The 11,877-nt window shown below is 37.4% G+C and overlaps 1 protein-coding gene across 5 annotated transcripts; it reads right to left on the bottom strand.

Moving 5' to 3' along the window:
* Window positions 1-287: 287 nt before the first annotated feature.
* RNF6 (ring finger protein 6) lies at window positions 288-11,005 on the bottom strand. Of its 5 annotated transcripts, none has more exons than XM_081128453.1 (6): window positions 10,681-10,925; window positions 9,931-10,011; window positions 8,176-8,386; window positions 6,451-6,546; window positions 5,327-5,480; window positions 288-3,877 (listed from the first exon to the last, which is right to left on the bottom strand). In XM_081128453.1, the coding sequence occupies exons 5-6, from the start codon at window positions 5,388-5,390 to the stop codon at window positions 2,124-2,126; spliced, it is 1,818 nt and encodes a 605-aa protein (XP_080984579.1). In that variant the 5' UTR covers window positions 5,391-5,480; window positions 6,451-6,546; window positions 8,176-8,386; window positions 9,931-10,011; window positions 10,681-10,925; the 3' UTR covers window positions 288-2,123. The 5 variants fall into 5 exon arrangements, with proteins under 5 accessions (XP_080984579.1, XP_080984580.1, XP_080984576.1 ...); XM_081128454.1 differs by lacking the exon at window positions 10,681-10,925 and adding an exon at window positions 10,138-10,480; XM_081128450.1 differs by lacking the exon at window positions 5,327-5,480 and having other exon boundaries at window positions 10,681-11,005.
* Window positions 11,006-11,877: the final 872 nt, after the last annotated feature.

Genomic DNA, 11,877 nt, shown 5'->3' with positions numbered 1-11,877 from the left:
ACTGAAATGAGTGAGATATATGAATAAGGTTATGTTTAAAATAAATGTCTAAAGTGGCACAGCTTGTACCTTCCTTCACTCAGGTGATTCTCTGTGAATATATGACTCCCCTACGTTTTCATATTGATCTAGAAACCAAATGTCTCCCCCCTGCAATATTTTTACACCCTTCTTTTTCCAGTTTTACTGCCATCACTCGAGGTTAGATAACAACTGATGATAATGATAACTGATAATAATTATCACAATAGTTCCTTTCCTGTTTTTGTTTTTTTTATTTTGCTTCCCATCTCTCTCCAGTCTATTGTGTTGTAAACACTGTACCACACCAGTCTTCCTGAAACATGAAATATGATCTTACCATCCAGAACTAAAATTCACCAAGAGACATCTAAAGTCTGTAAGGTAACCTAAAAATTCCTTAGTCTGGTATTTAAAGCTTTCAAATCAAACTTCCCAGTCCTATGTCCCATAACTGATCTACATAAATCATTTACTCCAAAAAAAAGTCATGACCTTTACTAAACCCTTTCACTCCAGGTATTAAATGTACTCCTTAACAATTCCTGTGCAGGCATCTTACCAATTGAATTGAATACAGGGGTGTGCAAAAGTAGGTTTACAGTTGTGAGTTCATGAAACAAGAGTTTATTCTTGTTTTGTTTGTTATTTATTTGTAACAACTGTAAGCCTACTTTTGCCCACCCCTTATAATCACTAATCATAAAGAAAAACTGCATCTTGAGATATATCAAAATCTTACAGAATCTAGTCTTCAAGTACATGTTCTTGTGATTTTGCCCAAGCAGTACTTCACCACAGGAAAACAATATCATATATTCACAAACAAACATGAAAGTCAAAACAGTATTTCATTGTCAATTGATTTTTACTTTTTAAGAGCAAATATGTCTTTCCCGTGAAGAAAGGACTTTATCTTTTGGTTCTCTGCTGACTTCTCAACACCTGCAACACCATAGCACCTAGTAGGTATGAAATAATTTTTTTTTTGAGTGAATAAGCTACAGTGGAACAATAGAACAGTTCACACACAGCTTTGTTTTACTATTTATTGGTAGAAATAGATCTTCAAGGTATACTTTGTGTTTATATAAATTCTACATTCTCTTAAGGGTATTTTGTTTGTTTTATTTGGAGTTTTTGGCCTCCAAGTGAACTTAACATATTATCTATGCATTTGATTCTTTAAAGACATTCTTTATACTCTAAAATTAAATCTGAGACTCCATGCATATTATGCACCTTACTTAATATAATTCAAAGAATTGTTTGCACTTACAAAAAAGTCACAAAAAGGCTGAACTCAAGTTAAATAACCTATGTTCTTAAGTGTCCATGTTCCGTTTCTGAATAAAGACTCGTTCAGTATTATATATTGCTTGCTGTCTAATAAGTCAGATTGTCAGAGACGCTTCATTAAATTATCTCTATTTTTAAATATCTTAATCCACTCCTTCCCAGAGATGATCTTGTAAATATTAAACATTTTGCCATATGCAGTATTAGTTGAAAAGCTTAAATAACAACCACACTGGTAGTTTTTAGACTGAGTATTTTAACCTTAAAATTATATAGTTATATATACACATATGGCATGCTGCATATTAAATTTAACATTTCAAGTAATTTAAATACATTTAGCAAACATTCAGCCAAACATTCTTTCATGAAAAGATATTGTCCTTAGAATAAAAAGGTAATGAAAGGCTTATTTAGACACCAATGTCTGGACATAGTACTTAGACTATGGAATTTGAAATTTCAAGTAAAGTTTGTTTACTATTAAGAAAAAGAAGATTGATTTTTAACCCACTGAACTGTGCAGTGTAGTGTATACAAAAGTGCTTAGCATGACAAAATTACCAAAATAAAAACATTTTAAAGGTTATTTGGTTCTAGCAATATTACTTTTGGATAATTTAACATTTGCATTTTAAATTTTATATAAATGTTCTCTCTTTAACAAGTTAAAAAAACACAGAAAAAATAGTTTAAACTATAATAATCTGTTACTCTTCATCCTGGTTAGTTGATCACAAATAACAAAAGAATGCTTGAATATTCAGCTCTACTAAAATGCAATATTTGAATAAATCCATACTTCATCCATTGTGTGCTATACTGGACCCTAAGACAGGCTGCCGGCAGACAGGACAAGTGCAATTCTCTGAGAGCCATCGGTCAATACAATGAATGTGAAATTCATGCATGCAAGGTAATTGCCTGAGCTTGTTCCCAGTTACATAGTCACTGATACAAACACTACAGATTTTACCTAGTTCACTGTCAATACTGTTATGCTCATAGTTCCGGGTAGAAAGATTGTCAATCTGCTCTTTGGTTAAGCCACGTATGCGATCATCATCATCACCTTCATTTAGTAAAAAGAAGTGAGCAAGGCGAAGAATAGGTAATGTTCCAGTTTCCACTAAGTTATTTGAATTTCGCAACTGCCTACCACTTCTACTATTACTGTTTTGGGTATGAGGCTGGGTGGTCTCATTTTCACCACCCATTTCAGTGCTGCCTTCTTGGGCCCGCCTGTCCTGAGAGGAACCTTCATGGTGCTGGCTGATGTCATTCACTAGGTTACTTAGTTCTGAGTGCATCCCTGGTAAATGCTGACCATTTCTCTGAATCTCTGACTCGGATTCGGCCTCCATTAGAGAACTCAATTCTCCAAATCCAGTCATGATCTGCCTTAAAATTGACCGAAGAGCCACTGAGGACGGTTCAACAAGCTCATTCTCAGATATCCTACGAAGAGGAACTGTTATGGTACTAACATAGGTTCGAATACCTGACCGCTCTAAACGAGAAATAGTTCGGCGAAAGCCCCCGCTATTGCTTTCGATAGTGACTGTATTTTCTGCTAGCCCTACCCGAGATCGAGTTCTGTTTGCAATACTATCCCGATCTCTGTTCTCTCCAGGACGAATCCTTCTCACTTGAAGGTCCAGTGTGATTGTTGGATGTCGTGCGGCACTTGAGGATCTGCTAGATTCTTCTCCTTCTTCTACTGTTATTCTTGACACAAGTCTTGAGTTAGAGAATGGGGTATATGCTGTACCTCTACGTGCTCTATCTTGTTCTAAAAAGACACGAGTTATACCTCTCCTCCTAACAGACCTTCTAACGGTTTGTCGTAAAGGTCTACCTTCCCTTTGTGAATTACGATAACCAGTGCCACTTTGTCTCTGAATTGGTGAACGGCTTCGACTATTGAATGTAGACCGTAATCTTATTGGCTCTAATCTTTGGTTTGTATTCCTCACTGTAACATTAGTTCTAGCCCCATTTTCCCAAACATGTGCTGCTCCAAATCGCTGCCCCTCCCTTTGCCTGAGTTCACTATCGCCTGACTGGTTTGTGTGACTACTGAAATTACCAAGTGGAGCACTAGTTCTAGGAATGCCAACTGCTCCCCCAGTTCCATTTCTTAATCTTACTGATGCTGAGAAAGATCTTTCTGCTGAATTCTGCCCCCTTGAGCCAAGTCTAGTCCTTGGAATGTTGGAACTACCACCACTGAAATTCACTGAGGTTTGGCTTCTTGTTCGCCTAGCCACAGGACTAGTTGATCTCTGCTGTCTACTTGTAGTACGATCACTGCCAATATCTGACAGTGGAATGCCCGTATTATCTTCATCATGGGTTTCAAATCCTCTATTCTCATGATTGATGTGGATTTCCAGACTAAACCGAAACTCTCCACTATTTGGGTTTGTTCGACTCACAGCTCTCCAAGTTTGGTTCCCATTTTGTCCACTTCGAATTGCATTGCCTGTGCGACGAAAGGTATTTAACCATTCTAGTAGAGAATCTTCATCTGAACTTTCTCTAGGGACTTCTGAGTCTGGAAAGCAAACCAAATCAACTTAAGATCAATTCTTAAAATCTATGCTTAGATTTTTATTGAAAGCTTGTAAAATAAAGTTTTCATTAAATTAAATTAAAGAACATCTGTGCATTTTATTGAATAAAAAATGGCAAAGAAAATTGTATAAAAGAAAGGTTGTACGCTAAAGCATATTATAATATACTTATGTATTATAAAACCTTAAATACTATTTATGCTAAGCTGTGAAGAAATCCTCACTCTTGCTTTCTATATGCCTGTTAATAGCCAAATATTAAGGCAAATGAGAAATATGTCCCCATATCAAAATTATACATCTAGATTGCTTTATTCATATGGCAATATCAATAAAATACAGTGGAAAATTTATATATAATTCACCCTAAATTTGTAGGATCCTTCTGGAAAAGATAACTCAATTGACATTTTTGCAACTAGGTATTTTTGTAACCCTGGGAATTTTATCCTATTTCTCAGGACGTGCCAAAAATGTAGAGCTAAAGAAATCTGGCTTTCTGAATACACTGTTAGAACGACATTATCTGTCTTTAGGGTGTTAAGTTCTCTATCGCTGTATCCTTATCTGTAAATTGGAGATAGCAGTATAAATGTCACAGAATTATCATGAGGATAAAATAAGCTATTGTACATAAAATGAATAGTACAATACATGGCACACAGGAAGCACCCAATAAATGTTAGCCATTATACAAAATATAACAAAATACACTTTCTGTTCATTTAGAACATAAGCTCCATGAAGACTAAAGGTTTTATCTTATTTTATTCACTGGTAAATCCCCAACATCTACAACAGCATCTGGTCCAAATCAGACTACCAATTAATATTGTTGAATGAATCAATTTAGAAATAAATGTGTCCCTGATTCACTTCTTTGATCTGATACTGTTACTGTGGCAAGCTTCAGTTTTCCATATTTAACCAGTGGATCATACAAAGTGCAAAACTGAATGAAAAGCATTCTAATGCACATTAACTATATAGACTTTAACCTTAAAGTTTGTTCTACTCAAAAACAGCTATTAAATGAGATTGCTTTGGTTTCATTTCATTATTGCAATCTCTCATAAAAAGCTTCTATAAATGTTGACTTAAAGCTGTTAATCAGCTGCTGGTGTCATAAAAGAAACACCAATCTTAGCCATATTCTAGAGATATAGGCTATTTTATACATGGTAAGTACATTTTCAATTAAAACAAAGGACCAGTATTACCAGTTGTACCAATATGGTAGTATAATTTACATATCTAAACATAAAGTAGAACAAGGGTTAATATCCAATTTCCATTTTAATTTGGAAAAGACATTAGTAAAACGCAGGTAAACATTAATCATTCTAAATGCTACTTCCTTCTTTAGTTACTAGAATGTAGTGATAAGGGTGTGTGTCCAAGAGTTCACTATCTAAAAAAATCTATCCTACCTTTCTTCCATTGTAAATGCAGCATAATGGTCATGTGGACAGCCTGGCAGTTAGGTGTGGCCATATGACTAAGTTCTCATCAATGGAATGGGAGTGGAAGTGATATATTTCACTTTCAGGCTGGTGCTTGCATCTCCTTCATGACAGCTGGAACCTAGATATGATTGTGACTTAGCTTGATCATTCAAACAATACCCTGGATCATGCAAAACTTTGTGTCATAGTGCAGTGGTCCTATATCTATCTATCTTGTCCAATGCAAAAGCCACTAGCCACATGTGACTATTAAGCACTTGAATGTGGCTAACATGACTGAGGCACTGGATTTTTTATTTCACTTGAATTTAAATAGTCACATGTGGATGGCACAGAAGTAGAAACTGATGACTGGCTGGGTCCCAGGAGGATTTATAGAGCCAAGTTTGCCTATCTTCCCTGTCTGTTAACATGAAAGACAAAAAAACTTCTTTCTTATTGAGCCATTGCATTTTTTGATTATTAATAGTCTTTGCCCTAACTAACATAATGCTCTTACATTACATATGAAACTACTAGTAATAAATACCTCTGGGGAAGGAAGGGGAACTGGTAAGATCGACATTAAAGTTGGCTTTACTTTTAACTTTATATACTTTAGTTTGAATTCTTTTCACAAGCACTTTATTTTTTATCAGAACTTCTTATATTATGACTTAAGTGTTTGTTCAAGCAAGCACAAAAACAACAAAACAAGAAAAACAGGTTTCCCGACTCAGTCTTTCTGTATTGCTCTGCATAAATTTAGAAGCTAGGTTTAGTTATATTACTTTAAAGAAAGAAGTTCATTCTAAGATTAAAAAGAACTATGCTGGTTATTAACTTAATTGTATACTATTTCACATATATGAGCTCCTTGAAGGTAATCTGTGTGTGTAAGACATCTGCGTGTCTCACATTACCTAATTATACATCTCTGTGCTATATTGCCTAATTATACTGTTTTGCATATACCACATAAATACTATCTGAGTAGCATATCAAAACTGGAAAACATTAAAAACAAACATATTGTACAAGATTCAGTAAATTCATTTCTGCAATTGCTCTAATCAAACATGTTCATTATGGAAAGGAGTCCACACTACCTCTGATATTTGTCCCATTTCTCAAGTCAGGCTGAGATACTAGTTGTTCCTTGACTCCATCTAACCGCTGTTGTAGTTCTTCTGATGTTATTTCTCCTAAAACAATGAAAAATTGCTAACTGAAATTAAAAACTTTCAAATTACTAAGTTTTATTATAACTCATGAAGGGTAAGACTAATCTTTAGCTGTAAAAGACATTCTATTGTTTTCATGTTCTATAAATTGAAAATAGTTAAAAATATTTAAATGGTGCAAATATACATCACTTTGGTTGTTTTAATATTTTATTAAAATTAAGATTTAATTTAAATAATTTATAAAGAGCTCTGTTGATACACTTAGGAAACCATAAGCTATAATTCCATGGATTTTTGTCAGAGTTAAAAAGCAATTAAGAAGGGAGTATTTCTAGAGAAAACTTCAAATCTTTATTTACTTGAATTTTACCTCAATAGTTCATGATATGGGTCATCAATATATAATGTGCAAATACACACTATATAAATATGCAATATAAAAAGATACAAGTTTCAATGAGTTCACATAAAATAAATTTGTAAAAATTTTATAGAGCACATTGAACTTTTTGGTAGTTATTAATTCAGTTAAATTAATTATAATATTTAAAATGAATTACATTGGGTTTTAAATACAGTAGTCCCCCCCCTTATCTGTGGGAGATATGTTCCAAGACCCCCAGTGGATGCCTGAAACTGTGGATAGTGTCAAACTCTATATATACTATGTTTTTTCCTATACATACATACCTATGATAAAGTTTAATTTATAATTAGGCACAGTAAAAGATTAACAACAATGATAATAAAACAAAACTATTATAACAATATACCGTAACTAAGTTATGTGAATGGCTTTGGGCCATTACTAAGTAAAATAAAGGTTACTTCAACACAAGTACTATAATACCACCACAGTTGATCTGGTAACAGAGATGGCTACTAAGTGAGTAATGGCTGGGTAATGTATGCAGCGTAATACAATGGACAAAGGGATGATTACATCCAGGGCAGGGCGGTGCAAGATTTCATCATGGTACTTAGAATGGCATGACATTTATTTATTACCTTGGGTAACTGAAACCTTGGAAAAATAAACCATGGATAAACAAGGGCTGCAGGGGGATGGACACACGACTACCATAATTTTATTTGTACAAATATTACTTAAGAGAAATAGGGCCATCTGTGTAAATATTTGACACTATTATGTACATTAACCTGTCTGCTAGTTTGGCATTTTTATAACAGTGCTCCATGTATAATATTCTTACCTACTTATAAAATACACAAGTAAGCCAGTGATTCTCTACTTTGTTATATTAAAAAGTTCTTGCCCTGGCCAGTGTGGCCCAGTCGTTTGGAGCATCCTCCTGTATACTGAAAGGTTGTGGGTTCGGATCCTGGTCAGAGCACATACCTAGGTTGCAGGTTCAATCTCCAGTCGGGGCATGTACAGAAGGCAAACAATCAATGTTCTCACATTGATGTTTCCCTCTCTCTCTCTCTCTCTCTCTCTCTCTCCCTCCCCTCCCCTTTCTCTAAAATCAATAAGCATATCCTTGAGTGAAGATTAAAAAAAAATTCTTAAATTCACAGAAATAGTACACTATATTTTGGAAGGAAGTAGGGGGAAAAACTCTACTTATTTTTAAATTCTTCCTTATGATGATGAAAAAGGTGTCTCCTCTTTTACCCATCTCTTACCAGGGGTGCCTAAAAGATTATGGTCTCTCATTAGTCGGTAATCTTCATCACTGAGTTCATTAATAAACTGATAATAAGCTTCCTCTCTGTGGAGACGCTCTTGTTGCCATCTTCTCTCATTTTCTTGATGATCATGGTCTTGAAATGAGGTTTCTTCACCACCATCATCTGATCTAGATCTAGACTGATTCATACTGAGATTCCTGGCTTTCTGTTCAAACAATATATATAAAATTCAAGGTATTAGTCATGGACCACATATGGCTTCATGTTTTTAACTTAGTTTTTTTTTTTCATTTTAAAATTCTGTCCTCTATTCAAAGACTTCATGTGCCAAATCTTGCAGTGAAAAACTTACATATAAAATGAAAACCAGTTTCTAGGAGCTAGAACACAATTGGACCTACTTCTTTGTTTAAAGCTATTGTTTAAGTCAGACTGGATTTGGTTTCACCACACATTTCTCATACCTGAATACCAAAGTGATTATCTCATTTTTTACCCTTTCACTCTCCAGTAAAGTTGGTCTAAAAGCTTTCATTAATATTTCAAATATCTGGGTACTTCATGTTAGCACACAAATTTTAAGCATGAATCATACACATTCTTTATTTAATAAGCAAATAGCTATTGGGAGGCTATTATTTACATTTATTTCCAGCAAGGGTATTCTTCCCGAAATAAAGCTCATAAATGTAATATTACACCACCCCCACCGGGACCCAATTGTACTTTTGATGAGGTAAAAATAATTTAGCTGACTGCATCTATTGAAAAGACTTAGAATTGATGTCTCCTTAAATCTAACAGGAAAAAATACCTAGTCATGGCTCTGAGGTTTGTTAAAGTGCATCAGAGCACTTTGTGTCTCCCTATCCCAAACCTCACCCCTAAACCTGGAATAGTCTAGTCCCAGAGGTTTCTGAGTGCCAGTGAAACATGCTGATATTGCCAAGGCAAACACTATCTTTGGGATTCTACTTAAATGTCATTCCTGAGCAGCTTACTTTTAAACTATAAGGATATGAAGAAATTCTTTGTTTCATAAATATTTTAGAACTTCTTAAACACATCTATTTAGTAAGTCATTAAAGCAACAGTTCTCAACTGGGAGTGCACATCAAACTCAATTGAGAAAAATTTTAAGAAATACAGATACCCAGATCTCATCCCCAATCCTTGGTCAGAATTTTCCAGGGTATCATGCTAAGTCAGTCTTTAAGAGCTAACTTGGGTGTCTCTGTGGATGAAATAAACTATCCCTTAATAATTTCTGGTATGTAATATACCACATGACTTAATAGAAGCTGGATGATCTAATGACTAGGTTGCCAGTGAAGCAACTGTTGTGACTCTTACTGTTTAACAAGCAAACTACAAGTCTAAACTGTTGTATGATTAAGCAATAAACCAATTCTGTGCATATCCTAACATTAAATTACAAATTCAAGGATTTTTTACAGTGATTATTACATCATTTTTAAAGGAAAGATCTAGTAGCACTATCCAATCAATTGCAAATTAACATTACTAAAGACTCAAGATTTATTTTCAGAATAACAGGACTAGATAATCATTAGTAAAGAGCATATTTGGTAGGAACAGTAGTAATATGATTTTTGTATTTAACAATTTAAGAATTTGAATCCTATTAAAAAATCAAGCTACCCTAATAGTATTCAAAATGTCATTAAGAGCTTCTCCTCAAAGGTAATTTTCTTGTATAATTAACCACAATTAAATCAAAGTGAATACCTTATTTTCCTTTCAACATGCTTTTAATATATGCAATGGTATCCATCCTTCAGTGGTTTTTGTGCTTTGAGAGCTGCCCATCTGAAGCAATAAAAGAGTTAAATTATACAATAAGTTGTCTCTTTGAAAGCTAGGAGCCTATGGCAGTCCCCCAACCCTGCTGCAAAGTCAAAGCAAAATCTCCAGTGAATTTTGTTAGACGCTCACCTAGAAAATTAGATCCCCAAATAATTCGATCATGGAAAGCTCCCCCAAGGCCTTTTCTCTCTCCACAGAGACTAGGCCTTGCCTCCTACACTGTCACTGCTCCTGGGATCACAACTCCTCTCTCAAAGGCCTTCCTTCCAATCGCGTTCCCATTCGGTTGTTGCCAGGGTTAGGTGTCCCCAATTTACTTCTAATCCTGCACTTTCTTGCCACCCCCGCCCTCCGTCTGGCTACTGGCTCCTTTTCTGACCGTTGCAACCAAGGCTCGCGCCGGGGTCCGGTCCCCACTACAATCAACAGACTAGACTCAAGAGTCCAACCAACCTCTTCCCAACCGAGCCTCAAGTAACGCTTCCCTAGCGACCTGGATTCCCACAGGGAAGCAGGTGACAGACGGTGCCTCTGAACCAATCACCAGCTAGGGGAGCTCCGTCAGAGAGACGTGAACCAATCGGAGACGAGATGGGGGCCCTCAAGGCAGGCCTGCTTTCTCAGCGTCTCCCGGAAGTAGTGGTGGATCCCGCTGCGTTCTCCCGAGCTCACCTCGCCGGGAGCCGGGTTGTCCTGCTCCTGCCCGGAGAAAAATCCGTGGCGGGCCGCTGACCTTTCAGTCCCCGAGGCTGTGACCCGGAGGCGGGAGAGGCTTCCCCCCGGAGGACGCTGCGCCCTCTAATCTATTGAAGAGAAGCTGGAAGCCCAAGCTGCAGCTTGGAATCGTTCAGCTGGAGGAAGGATGTGGAGGGGGAACAGCAAGCCCTAGCCGTTCTTCCCCACCCTCTGGTTAACCCCCTCCGGAGGGAGGAGACGCTCGCGAGTGCTTCTGAGAACTGCGTCCGGCGGGATCCGGGAGGCCCGCCTGCCGCGTTCCGCCCTCCCCGCCGCGGTCTGGGCGCTGACGCCCGCCGTGGGGCGTCAGTGGCCTCCGTACCCGAGCGCCAAGTACCCGGCCCCTCGGCGCTCACGGCAGCCCCGTAGGCCCAGGGACACGGCCTGCTTTCCGCTCATGGGACGTGCCAGCACCTACGCTGCGCTTGGGTGTCGCTTGTTTGCTCTACCTGGCCACAGAGTGCGACCAGCAGTCCGTTCCTATCTCGTAATGTCCAGGTATCCTGTAGCTAACCAACCAGGCCCTTTCCCTTCTGGCTCATTAGGACCTGGAAATGACAAATCCTAATCAATTCTGGAGTGCTTCTATTTGCGTTTTTTAACATCCCCCTCGGAAGACACTTTGAAACCCCCCACATTCACTTCTCTGATATTGCTTCTGAGATGAGACGCTTACTAAACTCGCCGTTAGTTAAGCCCTTGACTAGGACTCTGCCCAGCCTCGTAATAGACTCCATCCCCGACATCCTACCATCCAGAAGACTTAATCATTGCACAGTGCTCACCCTGCTGTTAGTCTTCATTTCATTCATTCATTCATTCATTGCATGAGGAGATACTCAAGCTGAGCGCCTGGGTAACAGACAGATGTAGTCTTTAGCATCGATGTGCTACCAGCGTGGTAGATGTAGATGGACAACTAAATAAGAAATCAGCGTATTCTTATAGATCCTAAAATGGAAATAAATAAATATTGCAGTCTACAAGGCCCTTCAGATATTTTTGCTGTATACCTCTTACAGACTGATCTCTTCTTGGCATTACAGAACTACTTGAAGTTCAACAATCAGAGGAATTCCTAAGCAATGCCCAGCCCCACATATACCTAATTTCCTTTATCTCCGGGGTTTCAGC

The sequence above is a fragment of the Miniopterus schreibersii genome (genome assembly GCF_964146895.1).
Source record: "Miniopterus schreibersii genome assembly, chromosome: 2".
Lineage (NCBI taxonomy): Eukaryota > Metazoa > Chordata > Mammalia > Chiroptera > Miniopteridae > Miniopterus > Miniopterus schreibersii.
The sequence above is the reverse complement of the archived record's forward strand: the minus strand, read 5'-3'. Positions and strand labels throughout refer to the sequence as shown.